Below are 25,428 nucleotides of genomic sequence, written 5' to 3' on the forward strand. Positions count from 1 at the left end.
CCCCAACTACTAGTAAAAGCTTTGAAGTCTTCGTAACGAGAACATCTCCGCCACAAAAGAAATAAAAAAACATTGAAAAAGAATTTTCGCGCGTTTTTTTGACACTTAATTTTCCGGGAAATGCGCTCTTTGCTAGTGCCATTCAAAAACGCGAATGCATAATTCGATCGTGGTACGAGACTGTTCGAAGTTCAAACTGTGGAAAAACGTGGCGTCCTGTATGGAGAAATGGTTCGGTGATAAACGGTTGTGGCTATTCGGTAACAATCTGCCGCTGTTGCCTAGAAGGTGGGTTTGACTCAAGAAATTATCATCTTCTAGGCGTTAATCCCGGTTGTCCCGGTCTGGAGGAGCCCGTGGTCGGCCTGTGACAACTATATTAGTTTGGGTTTCTAGTTTCTACACGAAGCAACTCCCGTTTGACCCCCGCTATTTGGTAGTTAAACACTTTTACTTTCCTGAATGTGCAGCTTTCCTCACGATGTTGACGCGCCGTAAAATCATCGGTTAGCTATCAAACTAATGTATCAATATAACTCAGAAAAGAAAATAGTCTATCTAAACTATAATAGTCTATCTACCTCTAAAGAATACTTTTTTCAAAGATGCAACCTAGTTTATGGTACAGAAAATTACAAAAAATACTTCTGGCATGATTCTAGTAGACGGTGTCTGCCAAAGTAGATAAACCTGTGAAGGTTATGTAAAAATATAAGCAAAGATATTTCATGGTTTCCGCGCCATCATCTTCAGCCTACATCAGCCCATTGCTGGGCATAGCTCCGCCTCATTATCTCAAAAATTGCCGTTTATATGTCTGAAAGCTGATCTCCAAATTTTGGCGTCGACTCCAAAATTATAGTGAATCAAAATGACAGGAGAGCTGAACAAGGCTATTATATCTCCAGAAGTTGTAACTAAAAGGTAACGGAGTGCTCTCTCTTTCTCTCATATGATAGTGTATTCCCGATACTGACATTTTAACCCACAATTCCCGGTTGCAGTTCTCAGCTGTTGAATATGATAAGTTAATCGTTATACAAACGGCTGCTGGCTCCAGGCAAGTAGGTAACTAAGTAGTGTTGGTGTGCTTACTGCTTATCCTCTAGCCGCCTCTTACGAATAGAGCACACATTCTTTTCTTTGTGAGTTCCGCTTATAGGTAACCTGTATAGCTCATGGCTCTATAATTATCTAAAACTCGCCAAGGGATACGCTTTTGTGGGTTTATTATATTCTCGTAAAGTTTATTAAATTCCTTCGTTACAAGAATAGAATAGATTTATTTTCAAAATTGGATACAAGGTATCAGTTATTGACGTCACATAACTTAAATCTAATTATAAATAATACCGCTTCCAAAGCGCATGTGTAGAAGAAGCGGCGTGGACGAATGCACATTGTCTACATTAAAAAACATGAATGAATGTAGAATTAACAATTATCTAACGAACTAACAAGAGTGACGGAGGCGAATTTAAACGGCTGTCATTATAGCAGCCTATCTCCTAATTTTGACATTTTGTTCATTGGCAAATCCTACGCCTGAAATGAATGCAAATATATCAAACGCCAGAGCTAACGAAAGTAAGTTGATAACGAGAAAACATTGTCTGTCTTATCGCTAAAGCAACAGGCATTTAGCTGTGTTATCTGACCTTTAAAAAGGCTAAACTCACTGCACCAAGCCCACACTAATTTCAGTTGATTGCTAGAAAGTAGAGGCGAACGAAAGTCGGATTTAATGGGAGCGATAACAAACCGGTGATTTATCAGAGGCACACTGACTATAGTGTACGAGTTATTATTAGCTACTGCTACTGTTTCCTGGTTTCTGCTCTACTGGAGTACTCTGGACCTAGATTGCTTGGTGTGTACCCCATCAGGCTGGTTGACTTGCCGGGCCGCATGTAAATGAAGCTTTTTCTGGCCTGGTGGCATGTTTACTGCGTCATTATAGTGACTCTTTTCAAAGTTATGTATATTGGTTTGAATACTAACCGATGCTCATACGTTGAGGGAAAACATGGTGAGTAAGATCAAAGATCTTTGAAAACGGAAATCTCTTTTAGATTCGGACAGGCGCATGGCGTGTAAGTTATAAAAACTAAGTTTTTATCGATATAATAACAAAATATACCTTTTGTTACCTACTCTAAAGTTTGACAAACTCGAAACAAAAGTACCACCACGGCATAAAGGGTTTTGTTTTATTGTTCGATCAATGAATGCCCCAGATTGGATTGTTATTGTAAGTCCGGGCCAATCAGGTCACTGTGCCCGGGTCTTCGATGTTTGTCGTCCATTTCAGTTTCAGGAAAGTTTAAATAACAAAATACAGCTGTAACTCAACACGTTAACCCAACACATTACCCTCCATACATCAATTGCTTGCTTTAAATGATAGTCCTCTTCATGTTACAGTTCCAGTATTTTTTTACCATCTGAAAAAAGAATTTGATGATAGGTATCTCATCCCACTCAAATCAGACAATCACCGATAATTTCGTTCAAAAAAGGTTTCAGCCACACGTTTTCGCTACTTCGCATTAGCATTCAGTACTTACCTATACAACAAATCTCTGGTGAAAGGGCCCAATTTCCTTAAAAGCTTTATCAATGTTAAGGGTGGACAATCCTTATCACTAAGGGGAATAGATGTTGGCCGATTGTCAAACCTACTCAGGACCAGAGAGAGACCAAGAGTAGGATATACATAGGTGTCCACATTAATGCCTCATTCACATTGGGTCCGCGGAAGTGGAAAGATTAGTTCCTTCCCTCGGCAAAAGACGACTGATGTTGCATTTTGACCATATTACGTGCATAAAGTTTAAATACATAAATATATTGTACATGTTATTCCCCTCCGGGAAAGAGGCGTGATTTTATGTATGTATGTATATTGTACATGTATTGTTGGCAGATCCCGTGCGAGCAGTCGCGCGATGGAGCGTTACGAGAAGTTGGCCAAACTGGGCGAAGGTTCCTACGGCCTGGTCTACAAGTGTCGTAACAGGGAGACGGGCGAGATCGTCGCCGTGAAGAAGTTCGTGGAGAATGAGGACGACCCGCTGATAAGGAAGATTGCGCTGAGGGAGATACGAATGCTCAAGGTAAAAAAAAACTTAATTGGATCGTGAAACTGCACGATGTCATAATTCAATGAAATTTTGGGAAAAGCAGTAACCCTAGAGCAAATACAGAACACAAGGAAGCCAGTACCTAATAAATAAATTTTCATAGCTTGAAACTGTATTTGTGATAAGCCAGTAACTTAATTCTCAGAAGCGAAAGCGATCGATTTAATCGTTTCTTGCTATACTTCTATTACTTGATAGTGGAATTGATAAATTGTGTCGAAATCACATCAAAATGCACTTTCATTAAGTATTTAGTTGTGTATGTAAGGAAAATACAAAACGAATGAAACTTATGGCAATTTTGTTTAAATTTCGCAAGCACACACTTAAGAGGACCCCCGGAAGGACCTTTTAGACGATGGGCTAGCAACCTGTCACTATTTAAATCTCAATTCTATCATTAAGTCAAACAGCTGAACGTGGATCAGACTTTTCAGGGAAAATAGACGTGAAAATATGTATGTATGTATATAACTTCTGTTAATAAGCAAAGCTGGGGTAAAAGCAACCTCATACCTTACTAAATTCCGTGTGGTTTCCGGCACCAATACAAAAAAGAATAGGACCACTCCATTTCTTTCCCATGGATGTCGTAAAAGGCGACTAAGGGATAGGCTTACATACTTGTGATTCTTTTATTAAGGCGATGGGCTAGCAACCTATCATTATTCTCTCTCTCTAGGATCTCAGTTCCATCATTAAGCCGAGCAGCTGAACGTGGCCATTCAGTCTTTTCGGGACTGTTGCCTCTGTCTACCTTGTAAGGAAAATAGACGTGAAAATATGTATGTAACTCCTATTAATAAGCAAAGATAAGGTAAAAGCAAGCTCAGCTCATACCTTACTAAACAGAATTTTATAATGAAAAGAACACATTTTCTAAAATTTTCATTTTATTTTCGTGAAGAACTTGAAGCACCCGAACCTGGTGAATCTGATCGAGGTGTTCCGGCGCAAGCGCAAATTACACCTCGTGTTCGAATATTGCGATCACACGGTGCTGCACGAGCTGGAGAAGTACCCTTCGGTGAGATTTGTTTCAAATTTCCATACATATCTCATTCGCCTATATTTTTCTGCTTCAGGTAAGATTACATACATAAAATCACGCCTCTTTCCCGGAGGGGTAGGCAGAGACTACATTTTTCCACTAAGATACATACATACATATGGTCATGTCTATATCCCTTGCGGGGTAGGCAGAGCCAACAGTCTTCAAAAGATTGAGTGGCCACGTTCAGCTATTTGGCTTAATTATATAATTGAGATTCAAAAGTGACAGGTTGCTAGCACATCGCCTAAAAAAGAATCCCAAGTTTGTAAGCCTATCCCTTAGTCGCCTTTTACGACATCCATGGGAAAGAGATGGAGTGGTTTTACTCTAGGCGCGTCAGAAAATGTATTTTCTTGTTCTACCAGACTTCTTTTATACTGCCTAAGTTAAACAATACCTACAATGATCGCATTAACTTTTTCCTTCTATCGAGTGCCGCTTTTCCATAGAACTCTTGTACCTAGCTTATTAAATTCATGTGGAGAATTGGATCAGTTTCAATCGCACCATTACAGCTATATGAGGAAGCTGAAGTTAGTATTACAGTAGATGGTGTAGTCCATTCATAGGTCTCGAGTTTCCACGCCGACTTCTGTAGGTAGGATTATGCTGAAGGGGTACCCTTTCGGGAGCACCATACTATATGTTTATCTTTGTACATACATACTCGTATTATTGTTTTTTTTTTCGTCTTTTTGTTATGGTGTTTTATGAATAAATTCTTTTTACTTAACTTTACTTCTAGGTAACCTGATGAGTCAAAATTTTATTTAAAAAGAGTACAATAACCTCGTCTAAGTAAAGATATTTTTGTTTCTTGTATTTTTAACACAGCTTTGTTAAAACATGTTAGGTAGGTATATAAAGGAATGAGTTTTCGTTTTGTATATTAGTTGTATAAAATAATTTATGGAATTTGATTCAAATTAGTTTTTTTTTTCGTTTAACTAATCGTTAGGTGGTCACGAAAAAATTTGTAACTAGTAATTTCGTGTTTTCAACCTCAGAAACTAGCAGGGTCACGGTCATAACACCGCACGCGAATTATAAATAGAAAGATGAAGGCACGCGACTCAAATTACTTTGCAAAGAAAGGGGGAAGTACAGTCAACAAAGTTAAAAACAGGGCGAGGCCTTGATTATATAGATCAACTAGCGACCCGCCCCGGCTTCGCACGGGTGCAAAATTAAAAATGTTATTATACATTAAAACCTTCCTCTTGAATCACTCTACCTGTTACAAAAAACCGCATAAAAATCCGTTGCATAATTTTAAAGATTTAAGCATACAGACAAACAGACTAAAATAGCGACTTTGTTTTATACTATGTAGTGATGAAAATTATGCATATATTTATCAGTATGCAGAGATCGTGGCAAGTGGGACGATGTAGTCTCTGCCTGCCCCTCCGGGCAAAAGGCGTGATTTTTATGTTAAATTGAGTGAAAACTATTTATCTTATGGTACATAAAAACCATGACACAAATGGGCAAGATTTCCCTGAATAGGTTGCGAAATATCCCGGGAGTCGCTTGTTTTGAAAATCCGACTTCCCTAATTCAGAATTATGGTCAAAGGTGGACCTGTTATCCTACGTCATTAAATTTTGCTGTGACCACTCCGTCTCTCTTCCATTGATGTTGTAAAAGGCGACTAAGGGAAAGGCTGACAAACTTAGGATTCGTTTTTTTTAGGCGATGGGCTAGCAACCTGTCACTATTAGAATCTCAATTCTAAGTATCATTAAGCCAAATAGCTGAACGTCTATCAGTCTTTTTCAGACTGTTGGCTCTGTCTACCATGACAATATGTATGTATTAAATTTTATCAAATTAGGTATACCTTTTCATCACTTGAATATCACTGGATATAGTCAGACTGCTAACGTTTTGGCCGCAAGATCGCGCCATTATGTGTAAAATAATCACGACAAAATCCACTTAAATGTTAATTAAAGTCAAACCCACAAAGCGAAATATGTATGTACGATGTTGACAAGACGAGGTCCCTAGGGGTCATCCATTTTATACTTTGTTTGTAGTTCACTGACCTGTATTGTTGTAAGTAATATTGTGTAAATGTGAACCTTTGTTAAATGTGCTGAAGCATTTTGATGTTTTATTTAAGACTACAGAGGTGTCCCTTTGTGGCAAGGGCGTATACTTAATACCTATACATTCGCCGAGTACATTAGGTAATTGTTGTAAAAAGTGATGGTATTTATTTTTTTAATAACCATGATTGTATTTTCACTTTTGATTTTGAAGTATTTCAATACGGGCGGAAGTAATGTAACAATGAATGAAGTTAAAAAATCCAAAAGATGATTGAGGCAGAAAAAGACAAAAATACAAATTCAAATCCGTAAGTAGAGACTTTTAGAAACGCATCCTTAACTTGGCTTTTCGCGTCAATCGCGCGCCATTCGCTAGATCAATTATAGACTTTGGTCCTTCGAACCGGATAATCACAAAATCAAACGCCTTAGCTAGAAGCGCCGCTATTGGCGATTCCATGCAAACATTCAGACCAAATGTTGGCCAATCTGGAGCCAATGTCAAGGGGACGAGATTTCGTTGGCTTCTTTCAACACCGAGGTTTGCTCAATAGGACATTAGCACCTCGCCGGTCGTCACACGTGGCGGGTGCCTTGGAATGCAATAATTGCAGATTTACAAATCGCACGCACTTTTTTGACGGCAACTATGTTTTTTTTTTTTTTTTTTTTTTTATTTTTTTTTTTTTATATACGGGACAAATTACACAGATTGAGTTAGCCTCGAAGTAAGTTCGAGACTTGTGTTACGAGATACTAACTCAACGATACTATATTTTATAATAAATACTTATATAGATAAACATCCAAGACCCAGGCCAATCAGAAAAAGTTCTTTTCTCATCATGCCCTGGCCGGGATTCGAACCCGGGACCCCCGGTGTCACAGACAAGCTAATTACCGCTGCGCCACAGAGGCCGTCAAAGCGAAAATGTAAGCGAAGCATTCTTGACATCTGTTGGTAGTAACTTCTATGTGCATAGTAAGTTGGTAAAATGATACTATAAGCCGTTTGTATTCTGATATGCTACCTTTTTCTTAACTATCCTTTTTAAGTATTTCTAGGTTTTATTAACGTACCTATATCTGAACGAAAAGTTAGCTTATTTCACTTCATACAAATCCATATCTTAATAATACATACATACATATAATCACGTCTATATCCCTTGCGGGGTAGATAGAGCCAACTGTCCTGAGCGGACTGATAGGCCACGTTCAGCTATTTGGCTTTAAGATAGAATTGAGATTCGAATAGTGACAAGTTGCTAGCCTATCGCCTAAAAAAAGAATCTCAAGTTTGTAAGCCTATCCCTTAGTCGCCTTTTACGACATCCGTGGGAAAGAGATGGAGTGGTCCTATTCTTTTTTGTATTGGTGCCGGGAGCCACACGGCACATCTTAATAATAATCCATAATAACTTATGCATATATCGTATGTAAAGAGAAAAGATTTATGTTTATTTTTTATATGTAAGGAATCCGCAAGGGATATACGTAGACTAGGCATGTATTTATAAAGTTTTAAATTTAAAGGCATAAGTATTAAGGCTGATGTTTTATCCATTGACATAGTAGAATAGGTGGGAAAGCATTTCCAAACAATATTCAAATATTTCACCATCACGACTCCGTGCGTAGTGCACTTTTTGACCTCGATGTTCCAACCGTTCCCTTGCATTTGCGTAAGAATTTGGTAAGTTATTGTGAATCGAATTTTTGTCTTTCGCACTCGTTGATGTCTTTTGAAAGATTACCTTTTTTTGTACAATTTGAGGCGAAAATACGAGTACATTTTTTCTATGTATGTTTGTAACGTGATAACTTTCGAACCGCTGGTCCGATTTTGATGAAATTTTAGAGGTATGTCGGATATGTTAATAGAGTTTTCAAATTTATAAGGCAATAAAATCAGAGAGTTTGTGACGATGACTACCTAGTTATATTTTCTCAAACAACCTACTTTATTCAGTCTTTTCGAGACTGTTGGCTCTGTCTACCCCGCAAGGGATATAGACGTGATTATATATACGTATGTATACCTACTTTTTGGCGTGGCGCGCCCGGGGGGCACCAGCTCCAGCAATCGATGTAGGTAGAACATCAGGTACCCAATTATCTCCTACGCCTATGACATACGTATTCAAAGTTTAATTTTCTATTATTTTGTAGCCTTTTGTTGTTTAAATTATTTAAATATTATCTTTTTAATCGTATCTTGATCAAATTAAGGACGTCCTGGTAAAGGGTCAGGTCAAAAGTACCCGAAACCGCCGAGCTTGCATGAAGAGAGTTATGAATGTGGATGAAGCGAAGGAAATATGCAGAGATCGTGGCAAGTGGAAAGAGGTAGTCTCTGCCTACCCCTCCGGGAAAGAGGCGTGATTTTATGTATGTATGTATGTATCTTTTTAATCCTCCAGGGTTGTCCGGAGCACCTATCGAAGCAGATCATCTGGCAGACGCTGCAGGGGGTGGCGTACTGTCACCGTCACAACTGCATCCACAGGGACGTGAAGCCCGAGAACATCTTGCTCACCAGCGACGGGGTCGTCAAACTCTGCGACTTCGGCTTCGCCAGGATGATCAGTGCGTACATCTTTATTGTTTGAATTTTCTATATTTCTATCGTCTTTGCATGCTTTGTTCTTTTTTAGTACCTTCTACCATGATATGTATTTTCCTGGTAACTTCATCAACTGTTCTCTGCAATTTTGTTTCGGGGCTTGGAGTTGGCGTTCGGAAAGTTCTTTTTCCACTTTGTCTTCTTCATCATCTTCAGTTTTAAGTCCAACTTCAACCATAACTACGGTGTCTAGGGTAACATCGTTTTCATCATCATCAAGTCATTTTATTGTGTCCACTTCTGAATGAAGACTAAAAAATGAAACTTTTGGCTCTTTTCTTTAACATTAGCGATATAATTCACCCACTGTTAGATGTAAGGCATCCATATGTTCATTATACTGGTTGCTAGTTTGGGGTAATGTTAGGATACAGCCACCGACACAACTGTCAGCGACGTAAAGCCTTAAAACATCTTGCTCATCAGGTTCGGAGTAGTCAAACTCTGTTACTTTGCCTTCATTATGATACGGGTCTCTTCAGTGCGTATTTTGATATTTATTTAAGTTCTTCTATAACAGTTTTTAGGATAAAGGGTTTGGCGGGCGTAACTTGTATCGTCAGCCTCCTCTTTTAGAATAAGGGGTGAGTAACAACGAAAGATTTTGTGGGGTATCAAAAGAATCTGGTCGGCAAATATTTAGGTTAGACTCAACTACGATCTTCATCTCCGTAGACGTTAAATTGCAAACAGCAAGATTAACCATGACATTTTAGATTGAGATAAATCACTAAGCTGTGGTTTAGGCCTTGACACGAGCATGGTACCTCTGTATTATGCATGCAAAGCAATTTGTTTGCGGTTTGCACTACAATTATATAATCATGACATGACCTAGGTAATCTAACTCTTTATGCTCCCCGTAACCCTAAAAGTGCATTATGTAAATTGGGCAGTCGTAAATCATAAGGTTATATGGGGCATTTTGTTTTTTTTATTTGATCAATGACACTGATTGAGTTAGCCTCGGAGTAAGTTCGACACTTGTGTTACGAGACACTAAGTCAACGATACTATATTTTATAATAAATACTTATATAGATAAACATCCAAGACACAGGCCAATCAGAAAAAGTTATTTTCTCATCATCCCCTGGCTGGGATTCGAACCCGGGATTTCCGGTGTCACAGACAAGCGTGCTGCCTCTGAGCCACAAAGGCTGTCAGATAACATATTTATTAAAAAACAAACCTTTGCACTTTTCACTTACTTATGAATACCGCCATTTTTTAAACATGTCTAATTCTTGCAACAAATTTAGATAATTAATTTACCTACATAGTAGAGATTCGCTAATCACGGAAGTTGATAATACTAGTAATAACAGGGTTTTTCAAAGGAAAATGAATCGAGGCAATAAAAAAGTGTTACTATTTAATGATAGTGTAATTACTCTCAACAGCTATTTTATTGAGTAATTGATTGCATTGCATGAGATGATACAAAGTAAAATAGGTACATAATTATAATGACGAACACTTAGTATTTCAACCTATATCCGTCTAAGTAAATCTTGTTATTATTGCCTATTAGAAACTTAACTTTATATGTTATGGCACTTATTCCGACTCCACGATTTATGAGGCAATTCACTAATTTGAAAAGGCATATTTCTTCCCCCTTTCTCTATTTTTTTCGGCAAACCCAAGAGATAGAAAGAGAAGGAATGTAAGACAAAGATTACCCTTTTCAAAATCCGAATTAGCCCCTAGAATTGCACCCTCAGCCGTTTGATTTAGCTTGCGTTAGCTTTGCAACATATTTGTGTGTACTACGTACTGTGATACTAAATAACCCCAAAATTTTTGTGCCTTTTAAGTACCTACCTACCTTCTACTGAAACCGTTGATTTTTTTACCCATCATTCCTAAGCCTATGGAAGCTGACTGGTTGAAGGCTACGCACTACACGCTAGGCACGATATTCTCCCATTCTTTACACGTTTCTGAACTCAAGTTCGGAACTAGCACTGAAATTCAGACTAATTGTTTAATTATTATAAGTACTTAGTCTTAATTCTGTTGCGTAAATTTGTAAAGATGAACAAATTGTATGAGAAACACAAAAAATATCTCCTTTAACCCTTCTTAATGAAAAGAAAAAATCTCGGAAATGGTTTCCAAAAAGGGACATTAGGTATCTAAAATCTGCGGGTGGATAGAGTTATGGGCTATGAATGTACCGCGGGCCTAGTCTTCCGACACTTTAGAATAGGAATACTTCTTCTTTCCCATAGATGTTGTAAAAGGCGACTAAGGAAAAAACTAATATACTTTGGATTCTTTCTGTAGGCGATACGCTAGCAAGCAGTTACTATTTGAATCTCATTCCCACTTTAAGCCATACAGCTGAACATTGTCTTTCGGCCTTTTCAATACTGTTAGTTTTGTCTACCCCGGAAGGGATAAAGACGTGATTATATATATGTATATAAAAATGGCGAAGCGATGGCCGCCCGTAATACTTTATATATGTATTACAGGTAGGTAGGTATTTTGCAGTAAAAGGTAAAGTTAATTCATCCATTAAAATCTGTGTCATTACATAGGGTAAACCTGTCAACCCGAGTGATTAGTGATAATTGACAGTGAACCAGGAAGTGACTCAAAGAACCTTGAGACATCATATATATGAATTATAAATTATTGCTGCCCACATGGTCACGCGTAGTAATTACCTTTTCATTTAAAACAAACATAAACATATTGTCACGTCTATATCCCTTGCGGGGTAGACAGAGCCAACAGTCTTGAAGACTGAATGGCCACGTTCAGCTATTTGGCTTTATGATAGAATTGAGATTCAAATATTGACAGGTTGCTAGCCCATCGCCTAAAAAAAAAGAATCCCAATTGTGTCAGCCTATCCCTTAGTCGCCTTTTACGACATCCATGGGAAAGAGATGGAGTGGTCCTATTCTTTTTCATTGGTGCCTGGAACCACACGGCATTTCATTTATGTATAATAAAATAGTTTTGTTACGAAAATAAGGTATACTGTCCGCAACGCGTTTCGTTTTCAAATACCTGCGTGAATGATTTTGATGAAATTTCAGACGAACATTAGACCTTACGATTAGACTAGGTACCTTTTATCACGAAATATCCTAGGTTCGGAAGAAATCTTGGGCATAAGCTAAACCGATTTATATATGCGAGGTGTCTTTAGACTTTATAGTTTACTAGAGGCCGCCCGCGACTTCGTCCGCATGGAAACCCTATCAATCCCGCGGGAATTATTATTATTATTATATACTTTAAACACACTAGCAGCTCATCAAGCTGATGCACGTGAATTTTGATGCTTGAAGATCTTTAAAGTTTGTCTAGCCGATTCTTAAAACAATTGACTGAAGGAGCAGTTATGACACTCGTAGGAAGCTTGTTCCAGTCTGTAACAACACGATTAGGGAGAAAATTTTGCAGTGATTCTTTTAGCTTTCGAGCGGCATAACTTTAACGAGTGACCCCTCAGCTGCTTATTAGTAGAAAGTTGAAACAATGCTCGAAGGTTCCGGGATAAAAAGAAGCCTATATGTTATTCTGGATCTTCAGCTACCTACATACCAAATTTCATCGTAATCAGTTCAGTAGTTTTTGCGTGAAAGAGTAACAAACATCCATACTGACATCCTGATATACTCACAAACTTTCGCATTTATAATATTAGTAGGAAGTAGGATAGTTGGAAATATAAGCTGTTCAGGCGTTCCATTTTAAATTATTCTTCAAATATATTCCCTAATGAACTTAGAAGGCGTTCTTCCTTAAAGCGATGGATTAGCAATCTTTCACTATTTTAATCTTAATTCCATCAACGTGGCCTTTTAGCCTTTTCTAGATTAATAGCTGTGTGTAAATGTACTTATGATTCCCTATTAGCATCCTTTCCTCTCACTCGTTCCAGCATCCTATATTCCTATCCTTTTCCTTCCCCAGGTGGCAACTGCTCGTCGGAATACTCAGTGCACACCATGATCCCGTTCGGAGTGGACGTCAGGAGAAGAGCTAGTAACTATTAATTCTTATTCACTTTTATTCATCATAGGCTGAGGAAAAACCACTTACCACTTTGCGACGCGGAAGTTCGACCTAACAATTTCATGAAATGACGCCAAAAATTCCATACAAATTTCATCACGGACATAACCGTACTGTTATAATAGTACAAAATATACTCTACCTCGAAAAACTACGGCTATAGCCGCAGAGCGGTTATATGTGTATGACACTCCGGTGTTTGCGTTTAGGTATGTTTGAGTTTTTTTTTAATACTTAACTTTGACGGTAGCGAAAGTTGAGTAGATCACAGATTGCCAGTATATCTTGGCCTATACGATGATTCCATAGTCATGGCTCGGTTATCACCGTAGCTCCATTTATACCATCTTTTTTAGAAAGTGCCGCGCCGCAAAGTGTGAAAATTATCTAGCTAACACAAAATCACACCTCTTTTCCGGAGGGGTAGGCAGGTAGCCTACCCTTCCTCTAGCTAAGTCGTCGGTGACCGAAGGGTTAAGGCATCTGAAAAAATGTGCTGTAGATTAAAGTCTTACAGCAGCCTTCCGCAATGACTTTTTTCTTTATTTGATCATCAGTTTTACTAATAGGCTGAGAGAAAACCAGTGACATAGATCTAGATAGATCATCGAAGTCCGAAGAGTTAAGGACACCCAAAAAATAGTTCATATATATACCTACCGATGACACTTTTCTGAGATGTTTACATACCTACCTACATATATTTCATTGCAAACTGATGCTTTTATGGTGAAAGAGACTGGCACTTTCAGACAACTGGGTGTGTAAACATGATCCATTGTGGGTTAGGTCCCCTGCAAAGGTTGTGGAGGTCAAATGTCAGTCGCACCTTGTGAAAGCTCCTAGCTCATTTGTCTAATACAGATTTAGGTATTTACCATGGTTGAGAATGTCGGATGGGAGTCGCTTCGTATAAAAATCTAGCTTACATACATATCACGTCACGTCTATATCCCTTGTGGGGTAGACAGAGCCAACAGTCTTGAAATGACTGATCGGCCACGTTCAGTTATTTGGCACAATAATAGAATTGAGATTCAAATAGTGACAGGTTGCTAGCCCTTCGCCTAAAAGAAGAATGCCAAGTTTATAAGCCTATCCCTTAGTCGCCTTTACGACATCCATGTAAAAGAGATGGAGTGGTCCTATTCTTTTTTGTACTTATGCCAGGAACCACACGGCACCTAGCTTACTTAACATTTATATCTGCTATAGTTTTATTTGTAGTAAAAGGTATCTATGACACCCTAAACACTCTAGTGAAACTTCTTCTTGACCGGTAATATATTTGTATACTATTATATTATATGTATGTATAGTTCGCGTCACCCCCACATTGAGGTCGATTGCCGATAAGCGGTACCTAACCTGAAAAAGCTCTCCTTATCAACCTTCAATCTACAGTAAAACTGTTATTCACAGCTGTTTGAAGTTGCTTAGTTATTTATGCGACCTCGCACGTGGCCTAGGCGATTCCTTGAGGCTCGAGGGTCGTGCCTTCGAATCCTTTGGGAATCATAAAAAAACTTAATAGCCAATGGAAGGCTTCGCCGTGTGGTTCTCAGCAACAATACAAAAAAGAATAGGACCACTCCATCTCTTTCCCATGGATGTCGTAAAAGGCGTCTTCGCTTTCGCTTCGCGAGTCTTCTTTTAGGTGATGGGCTAGCAACCTATCACTATTTGAATCTCAATTTTATCATAAAGCCAAAGAGCTGAACGTGGCCTTTCAGTCTTTTCATGACTGTAGGGTCTGTCTACCCCGCAAGGGATATAGACGTGATTATATGTATCCATGTATGGAAGGCTTAAATTACTTGTACCTTAGATTTGATTCTATGGAGTTAATGGAATTATATCCAATGGTTCTATTCTTTTTTCTTTTAGTGCCGCAAACCACACTGCTCGGCTTAATATAAATTATTAACAATTTTTCACATCCTTAACGAGAAAGCGTAACTTCCTTTACATTATGAGGGTGGAAATTACCTCAACATTTACCATGCACGAGACTACCGATTCAATAAATTTTCTAACGAAACGAACTGGTGACGCATCAACTTTTATTTTTTACGTCTACTAATAACTTTTTATTGTTTGTTTGTGTTTCCCCTTCGTTTCCGATTGGGTATCGCTTCATTATCTTTTTCATAATTCAACCACGTCGCGGTTATAATCCTAATCGATTATGATTTCTCCCTAAAAATTGGTGTTATTTAGAGTTTTTAGTTTGTTTGGTTAAGTAGACCGTATTAGCTAGACTATGCTTTAATGGTATATATATATATATATATATATATATATCTGCTGTTCTGTATAGTACTACTAAAAGTTTCAGCTGTGTCTTGTTACATAGTAGAGGAAAAGTTTTTGAATTTATCTTCAAAGTGTATTCTTCTAAATAGTTACAAGCAAACATTTAGATATACCAATATGTATGTGACAACTTGATAATTGCGTTTCAGTTATGATTCCAGTATTAACTATGTTAGTTATAAGCACTGCTAGTTTTCGAAATAAATTAAAATAAAAAAAAATATATAAAAAAACTAAGTGAGGTGCAGCTCCCATAGCATTGCACGCGCGACGCCGTTTTTATCGCGCGAAAAACTAGCGCTATCCCGTTTCTCGTCATAATAAAAAGCGAAACAGCGATAGTTTAGGTACCTACATGTAAATAAATTCCCAAATTTTTGTAAGACTTTAGACTCACATTATCGGTGACGGATTTGATTACAGGTCAGGGTTGTTGTTGTTCGATGTAAACCCAACTTTCACTTAAATTAAACGTTATGGTAATTCATCACAACTCAATTGATATTATAAATACTATCGATGGCTATATTAATTACTATCGGCGGCTCAAACTATCAATAAATTAATGAAACATAGGTACAGTCTGACCGTGGCATATTTTATCATCTCGCACTAGTGTGAAAACTTTTCGCAACAATATCGAGGCATTTCTGCTAAGCACCATTGCTTAACTTGCTGGCTAGTCGATATGGGTTCAATTACTCTTAAGTACCCTATACAGGGTGCCTTTTAATTCAACTGCATAAATTTAACTGTTAAGTGTACTCATCTAAAGGATATTTACAAACGTTAAAAGAAAAATATCGGTTCATATTTCAGAAAGTAGGAAAATAAATAAAAGTATCAAAATCCACGATCCTAAATATGCCATATCACCCAGGCCGGCGGAAAAGCGACGCGTAAGAGTCAGAGGTCAAAGACTCAATTCATTCAGCTGAGCGATCTCGACAACTCTGTATTTTACTTGATCTTGATACTAGAAAAATAATTTTTTTTCAGACCTTTATTTACATGTTTAGTTTTAATTTCTTTTTGTAGTATTGGTCTTTTATAAAGCGTGTGACGTAGTTTTTGAGGGTTTTTTAAATGTGAAAATGATGACGTTTAATTTAAATAAAAATAGGCTCAAATGGCTCAGAAGCATGGGTATCGGGGTCTATGTTTAAAAGGATGCAGTTGTTTTAAATGTCACCCTGTATATCTAGTCACAAAAATTCCTCTTACGTCTTTACCTAAACTAAGTAGCTATATTAAACTGATTTTAAACTTTTGCGTTGCATTATACTATTTATAAATAATCAGTTATCAACCCAAGCAACTGGTCGCTCTATATAAACACGCGAGATAAAAATAAAGATTCGTTAGGTACTTGCGCGATTAATACCTGTATTATTGATAAATATACTACCTAAGTATCTATAATATGTTTTTATACAAACTTCTACTAACTACTGATAGGTACGCACCTCGCGTACCTAGGTACATACATACATATAATCACGTCTATATCCCTTGCGGAGTAGACAGAGCCAACAGTGTTGAAAATACCGAAAGGCCATAATTAAGTATGGTTTCGTGATGCTGGTGGTTTATTGCCTAGAATAGAACAACTCCTTCCCTTTCCCATGGATACCGTAAAGGCGTAGGTATTAAGTAACTATTTTACTGACGAGTATAGGCCAAAATCTCCAAGTAAGATGATTCGCTCTGAAAGTACAGTGAGGGCTATGTTCCTGCAGTGGAGACGTATACTCGTATGACCTAGGTACTACATAAAGTCACGCCTCTTTCCCGGAGGGTAAGGCAGAGACTTCATCTTACAATGATCCGTGCATACTCTATCGCTCCCATTTTCATAACTCCTTTCATGCAAGTCGTCGGTTCAGGGTGTTCTTGATCCTGACCTGGTGATCAATTTATTATATGAATGTCACTCCATCACCAGTAGCGATGCATTTAGATCACGTGATGCCAGGTCGTTGCTCCGGCGCGTGCGCAACTGGTTCTCAACCATTGAGTTGCGTAACTGTCCATGTGACCCTGACCTTGGCCGCAACGACATTCCGCTCTAGTATTTTAATACTTGCATATTAAATAGTACCTAGCGAGAAAGTATATCAATCTTTGACGTATTTTCTATTACATTCCGAGTACAATCATTTCGCCGTGTGGTTCCCGACACTTTAGAATAGGACTACTCCATATCGTCCTATGGATTTCGTAAAAGGCGACTAAGGGATAGGCTTATAAACATGGTATTCCTCTTTGATGAGTGATCCTATTATCCTGGTGCCTGGAACCACACGGCACAATAAGAAAGGATTTGAAAATTCTTGTTGAACACGTTTTTAATAGCTTCTTACAATACACTTGACGAAGAAACGAAGGGGTGAAGGAGTGATTCTTTTCGGTAAAAACTATTACGACCCGTGAGTTTGATTTAAGTACATTAGTTTGAGTGCTAACCAATGCTCTTACGGCGAGGGAAAACATCGTGAGGAAACCTGCTGTAGAACTGAATGTGAAATCATGGTCCAATATGAATTGGGTTCTGGAGTAGCTTTGTGTAAAAACGTGATTAACCCAATCCACTATCATGGTCTACAGTTGCACCCCGGACTCCTACCCAAAAGCTGAGGAGGAACTATTATGAATTATAATATTTTACGAATAAATTATAGATACAAGCAGATATAACATTAAATTAAATAATTGTTGAAAGTGTTGCAACAACTGTTCATTGCCAACCGGCCGCCATCACAAACATTGAGAAACACAGATTTTGTTGAGATTTGAACGCAATCTCAATGACCATCAGCATAATATTATTGTAAGCAGTTGCTTTTGTAGCAAAGAAATTTTGCGACATCGCAATACCAAATCTTCGCACGTTCACATGTTTCAAGCAGAGAATAATTTAAAAGAAATTACGTAGCAAAAAACATACTCCTAAGATCCTCTCTCTGTTCTCCCCTCTATCCTTGCGTGTTTGCAGTCGTATTTTCAGGTTAGACCAGTTTTTCAGTCCGTTTTGTTTCTCGTCATGGGCTCGTCATCTGGGAATTATGCATTGAACTACTTACTGCTCATAGTCCAAAAGTTGCCCCACCCCAGTTAGTTCTACATTCATTCATGTTTTTTAATGTAGACAATGTGCATTCGTCCACGATTGAGATTTAAGAGATCTATATATGTAAATTGACGTCCGATGAAAATGCTGCAGTGTAGTTTGTTCCGCCGCTTCTTCTACACATGCGCTTTGGAAGCGGTAGTAGTTATAATTAGATTCCTAAGTTATGTGACGTCAATAAGTGATTCCCTGTATCCAATTTTGAAAATAAATCTATTCTATTCTATTCTATTCCCAGTCAACCAGACTAACAATCGAACTACTGCTAAAAGATGGGTAGGTACAAATGAAAATAATGTCATGACAATGGTGTTTCAGAGATACCTACATCTAGATAAAAAAGAACTTTCCACCGTTATAATTTAAGCTTTAGCTGCCTCATACATATAAGCTTTAATCATATTGCATAATAGTTGTAACAGACTGACTGAATCAGTTCGATAAAAATAGAGATATATGCCTTACAATTTATCAAGGTCAACACATCATCTATCAAGTTAACCTTTCACGTACTGGCAATGAAATGGAAATATATACCACGATAAAGATCGTAAATAATACGTATACTTAGTGTATACTTAAACACAATGCTTTTAAAACCTTTGACATTCTACAATAAAGAGCTCCGAAGACTTGATTTAATTTGGGTTATTAATTTGATAGGTATATTCTTTTCAATCTGTTTGGCCCTGTGGTTCCTGGCACTTATACTATCCATCCATTCATAAAGTGTGTCTGTATCACATGCGGGGTAGATAGAGTCAGCAGTCTTGAAAGACTAACAGGCCATGAATTGAAATTCAAATAGTGACAGATTGCTAGCCCATCGCCTTTATAAACCTATCCATTAGTCCCCTTTTACGACATCCATGGGAAAGAGATGGAGTGGTCGTATTCTTATTTATGCCGGGAACCACGCGGCAATAGGCTATTTGAGTGTAATAAAAATATACATTTCTTTTATGTCATCAGTCTTAATATTATTTTTTGGAGCGATTTGTAATAACGCGAGATAAAAATATTGCATCATTTTAACAAAATCCGTCCCCGAAAATTAGGTTTTTTATGCAGCTGTCACGTGACTAAAACGACCGTGATTGGCTATTATGACGTATATTACGCATAAACAGACTGTGGATCGTAGGTAAAATTCCTTGGTGTTCGCTATTATTATTCAAGATTTTATAAGTGTTTAATCGCTCAGGATTGCTCAGATAGCATAGGTATTTACTAATAAAAACCAATTTCGTGAAAGCTGACAGTTTAAACCTACCAAAAGTGGACGCAATACTGTTGATGATGCGACCCGAAAATTTGAACATTATTTTTACGTGTAACTAACAGATATCTTTCCGCTATACATGCCCAGGCCCCGGCGAGAGCTATACGGACTACGTGGCGACGAGATGGTACCGAGCCCCCGAGCTGCTTGTCGGAGACACCATGTACAGCACCCCGGTCGACGTGTGGGCCATAGGTATGTCTCAGGTTCGAACCCGGCGAGAGCAACTGTTCACAAAGGTGGGACGCCTCCAATAAGCTGGTCATGTAGAACTTAGGAATACCTTTGGCAGATTTATGTGGCTAGATGGAATACGAGATAAAAGTAGACTCGGAGTAGGAAACTGGAGAGGTCAGGTCAAGGATAAAGGTGGTTTGAAGAATTTGATTGGCCAGGGCAAGGCTATGGAGATTGACCAGTGTCTTAGAAGAAGAAGAGAGCTACATGAAAAAGGAGACGAGGTGATACTGAGTATGTAAATAAATATGTCTGAAAAATAAATTATTTTTCTAGTATCAAGATCAAGTAAAGTACAGAGTTGTCGAGATCGCTCAGCTGAATGAATTGTGTCGTTGACCTCTGAATCTTACGCGTCGCTTTTCCGCCGGCCGGGGTGATATGACGTAGGATCGTGGATTTTGATACTTTTATTTTTTTCGTACTTTCTGAAATATGAACCGATATTTTTCTTTTAACGTTTTTAAATATCCTTTAGATGAGTACACTTAACAGTTAAATTTATGCAGTTGAATTAAAAGTCACCCTGTATAGCACGCCGGTCGACGTGTGGACCATAGGTATTGTATCTCATCATCCTCTAGACACTAATGCCGGTTTCATTCTCTTCTCTCTTTCAAGAAGCCACAAGTTCGCAGTCTGGTGTAAGTCAGATTTCTACACGAAGCGTCTCCCGTTCGAAATGCACAAGTATGACCGACCTGATCCAGCTTGAATCATACTAAGAGGAAACCTGAACTAGCTTGAACCGTGCTTACACGATATTATAGTCGAGATCTCCACCCTTCGCACCCTTACGATTCGCAAAATCTTGAATTGCGAAACGCATTGATTTGGATAAACGTATAAACTAAAAGAAGAATCCCATTCTTAAGCAACCTATTTGAATCTCAATTCTATCTTAAAGCCAAACAGCTGAACGTGGCCTATTAGTCTTTACAAGACTGTTGGCTCTGTCTACCCCGCAAGGGATATAGACGTGATTATATGTATGTATGTATTGATTTGGAATTCCCTCCCCGCGTCTCTCTTCCCCGATACAATTTGGGAATTTTCAAGGCAAGAGTGAGTAGGCATTATTTGAGTTTGCGTGCACCACCTAAGGCCTCTTTTTGCTTACCACCAGGTTGATTGAGGTCGAACGCACTCAAATTGATATAAAAAAAATGACGACTGCGGCTGTTCATGAGTTAAACGATTTGTTCTGTGTAAATTGTCAAGTGTTCATGTTCGCACGCAATGCTATCGATTACTCTAGTAATTTTATTATTCAGTTCATTTAATTGTACTACTACCCTACGAATGAAACTAAAACTTATGTAATTAAACAAGCAATGTTAATGTTTTTAATTTATTTGCTGTGGTAAAACTCTAGGCGTAATTTACCTTCATTCCTTACCTCAACTTGACCTTGTACGATTATTAATCGAATTTAGTTATTAAATGACTTATAGTAGATTAGGTATTCATACATACATAAGTCTATATTCCTTGCGGGGTGGACAGAGACAAAAGTCTCGGAAAGACTGAAGATCTGGAATTGAGATTCAAATAATCACAGGTTTTGCTAGCCCATCTCCTACAAGAGGAATTCCGAGTTTATAAGCATAACCCTTTGTCGCCTCTTACGACATCCATGAAAAAGATATCGAAAGTGTCGGAAACCACATAACATAAGTCATTTATCATGTTTCAGTTGTTCTGAAATGGAAACTTGCTTATTTCAGGCTGTGTTTTTGCCGAGCTGTTGTCAAGCGAGGCTCTGTGGCCAGGAAAGAGTGACCTGGACCAGCTGTATCTGATAAGGAAGACTCTGGGCGACCTTCTGCCACGGCACATGACTATATTCTCACAAAACACGTTCTTTCAAGTAAGTAAGATGTTTATGAGAAGACAAATAGGACAGATTAGTTTAAGCCATACTCGTAGATTACAACGAAAGAGGCTTTTGCCAGTTGCCTGAATTAGCAGGTTTCCTCGCGATATTTTCCCTAACCGTAAGATCATTGTTTTTGTTGTTAGTTATCAAACTTATGACCTTCGGAAACAGTCATTGGTTTGTACATGGCCGCATCGGGATTCGAACCGGTGTCTTTATGGGCAATACGCGTTATAACTATCTTACCGATTCGACAGAATTCGACTACCGACACTCATTCGATGATTATGATAAACGAATGCCCCACGATATACCTATAAGTATATACTTAATATTTATTCTTTAATGACTTGAAAGTAGAATTTATAATCGTATCGTACCAATACAAAAAGAATATAGTTACTTATTTTCATGCGCTTACACGTTTTATCATATTTTCAGGGGATGGCGTTGCCTGAACCAACGATGTTCGAACCATTAGAAAAGAAAATACCACAGAGATATGCTAATAACGACTTGGTAATAGATTTTTTAAAGGTAAGGTTATTAATATGGTCAATATCCTAATTTAACATTTTAAAAAATAACGTTGCATTTCAGTCTTCTTGTGACTGTTGTAAGGGAGAAAGTAGTGATTTTATGTAAGTATGTTTAAAAAAATTAAAAACAACTTCATAGTTCGCTCCGGCGTTGATACGCACGTTACGATATTGCTACAAACGTTACTACGTTGTCGCTACGAACGCTACGACTTATTTGCTACGAATGCTATGATATGTAAAAAATAACTGTAAATGTTAGTTTTATAAGATAAAGACTGTCATCAAACTCATATGAATTATACCTATATTTTGTTTAACAGAAATGCCTAGATAAGGACCCCATGATGAGATGGACATGCGAGCAGCTGCTGAGGCACCCCATCTTCGAGAACTTTCTGTTCACAGTGCCTCCCTCCGACCATGATGAATTCGAGAAAATAAGAAGAGCACAGGTAACATAATTACTTTATTTAGTTACTAGCTGTGCCCGCGACTTCGTCCGCGTTGAATAGTTATTTTGGGCAGCATTGAAGCCCTCAAAGATGAATAATTTTCCCCGTGTTTTTCACATATGCCATTATTTCTTCGCTCCTTATAGTTGCAGCGTGATATTATATAGCCTAAAGCCTTCCTCGATAAAAATGGTCTATTCAACACAAAGAGAATTTTTCAATTCGAACCAAATGTTCCTGAGATTAGCGCGTTCAAACAAACAAAAAACTCTTCAGCTTTATAATATTAGTATAGATTTGAAACTTTGTCGAACCTCACATTTAACCAGATCCTCTATTCCGTACTCATACATTTTGTGCACATTCCTCTAATATTCAATTAAAGATATAGGTACATCATTTCTCTCGAGTCTTCGTGGTCAATTTTTAGTCTGAACTAAAGACGAACGCGATAGATTCCAGAATGTTACACAATCAAATAAGTAAATTCTACTTAACCAAGTATTATAAGTACTAGTAACATTGTAGTACAAGCACATAGATATACCTTCGTTTTTTTCGAATGTCATTTTTTAGGTCGCTGAATCCTAAATTTCCTTATTCCTAATTAATAAAATCCTTTCTAATCTTATTCCTCTATCCTCCCGACTCAGCGAGAGCTCCAGGGAAGGCACCAAGAAGAGCAGGAGCAGCAGACGGAGCCGGCGGAATCACGTAGTGCTACCACCGTATCTTCCAAGAAAACCAAGAAATAACAGCTAAATTAGGTTACCAATAACGTTGATTATTGATACTGATGGAGGCTGAACACTAGGGATCCTTTTTTAGGGTATTTGAATCTCAATTCCATCATTGAGCCCTGCAGCTGAAGTCTTGCAGTCCTTTCAAAACTTTTGCCTCTGTCTACCCCGCAATGGATAAGGAAGTTAATTGTTTATAACGTTACAAGTTTCCATCGTGGTCTTGGCGTGAGTCCCTTGCTTTCTCATCTCTACTGGAAAAACGTGGGCTTCATTTGTTACTGGCCGGCACTAAGTTCCTTCATGATTAAAACGACATACATACATACATATTGTCACGTCTATATCCCTTGCGGGGTAGGCAGAGCCAACAGTCTTGAAAAGACTGAATGGCCACGTTCAGCTGTTTGGCTTTATGATAGAATTGAGATTCAAATAGTGACAGGTTGCTAGCCCATTGCCTAAAAAAAAGAATCCCAATTTTGTAAGCCTACCCCTTAGTCGCCTTTTACGACATCCATGGGAAAGAGATGGAGTGGTCCTATTCTTTTTTCATTGGTGCCGGGAACCACAGGGCTGTGTGGTTGGCATTAAAACGAAGTGACATAAATCATACGAACGTACAAAATTCCAGGTGCAATCGTCCCCACTCCTGCCACAGCTGATCGTGGACCGCCACCAGCCGAAGGGCAAGAAGTCCGAGCTGGACGCGCGCAGCCACCTCCCCACCATCTGACTGCCGCCCGCGCGCCAGCGGAACTGATTGTGATCTTACACTGAACTAAACGTTACAACTCTATTATTGTCTTTTATTTTTCCACTTGTATCCTACTTTACACTGAACTAAACGTTACAACTCTATTATTGTCTTTTATTTTTCCACTTGTATCCTACTTTACACTGAACTAAACGTTACAACAACTCTATTATTGTCTTTTATTTTTCCACTTGTATCCTACTTTACACTGAACTAAACGTTACAACAACTCTATTATTGTCTTTTATTTTTCCACTTGTATCCTACTTTACACTGAACTAAACGTTACAACAACTCTATTATTGTCTTTTATTTTTCCACTTGTATCCTAATAAAGCTGATTATGAGACGAAGTGCAATTTTGAACTTACGTGTGAAGTCACCTGCTTGCTTGTCAGTATGGGCACCAAGAAACGGTGTTTTCTGATTACCGTGCGACAGCCGAACTGTTTGAGTCTTATATTAAACGGTACACTCTTTTGTCATTTATCTTTCTGTCCATATAATTACTACCTGAAGATGTTTTGATATATGTGCCATACAGCTTATTATGGATTGATGGCATACCTACTAGACAAAAAGTCAAGAGTAAAGTGTAAATTTTACCAATTTTTGAGTTTAATTCCAGATATATATTACCTAGATAGAAACTAGGGTACAGTAAATTATTTTTTAACTTTTATTAGTTTAAAACAATAAAAAGAAGGTCGGCGACATCTCTACGCCACAAGCCACAACAATCACGCCACGCTATCAGTCAAAAACAATGAATGGTCTAAATCGCGCAAGCAAAGATTTCACGGATTGGACCATATATAAAACTTCCGACACATCGTCGGAGTCGCACACTTAGTCTGGCGGAAGATCTTCCCTTTGGTGGCGGTCTAGCCAAACAATTTGCTCCAGCTACTAGTCCATGAAACTCAGTTGCATTGTACTGGGTTAGCTCAGAAAATATTAAAGTTGTTTTAATTATTAAACTAGTTTTATTACAAGTGATATAACAATGACTGCTTTTACTATGTAACTATAACGAATTTACATATTACCTATCTATATTCACAAGAAACTTTTATTACAATGCAATTTAATCATCCAATGTAAAATTACTTTTTGGACTTCTTTAATTGTACAAAAATATAAAAATGGTTACTTCATCTACCCATCAAGAA

The 25,428-nt window shown here is 38.0% G+C and overlaps 1 protein-coding gene across 1 annotated transcript; it reads left to right on the plus strand.

The window, feature by feature from the left end:
- Positions 1-42: 42 nt before the first annotated feature.
- Positions 43-24,342, plus strand: LOC106136257 (cyclin-dependent kinase-like 4). The gene is made up of 9 exons (XM_060949114.1): positions 43-288; positions 2,927-3,116; positions 4,051-4,170; positions 8,678-8,843; positions 19,737-19,844; positions 21,614-21,756; positions 22,207-22,302; positions 22,628-22,759; positions 24,134-24,342. Exons 1-9 carry the CDS (start codon positions 155-157, stop codon positions 24,233-24,235), a joined length of 1,191 nt encoding a protein of 396 aa, XP_060805097.1. The 5' UTR covers positions 43-154; the 3' UTR covers positions 24,236-24,342.
- Positions 24,343-25,428: the final 1,086 nt, after the last annotated feature.

This window comes from Amyelois transitella, chromosome 18 (assembly GCF_032362555.1).
Source record: "Amyelois transitella isolate CPQ chromosome 18, ilAmyTran1.1, whole genome shotgun sequence".
Lineage (NCBI taxonomy): Eukaryota > Metazoa > Arthropoda > Insecta > Lepidoptera > Pyralidae > Amyelois > Amyelois transitella.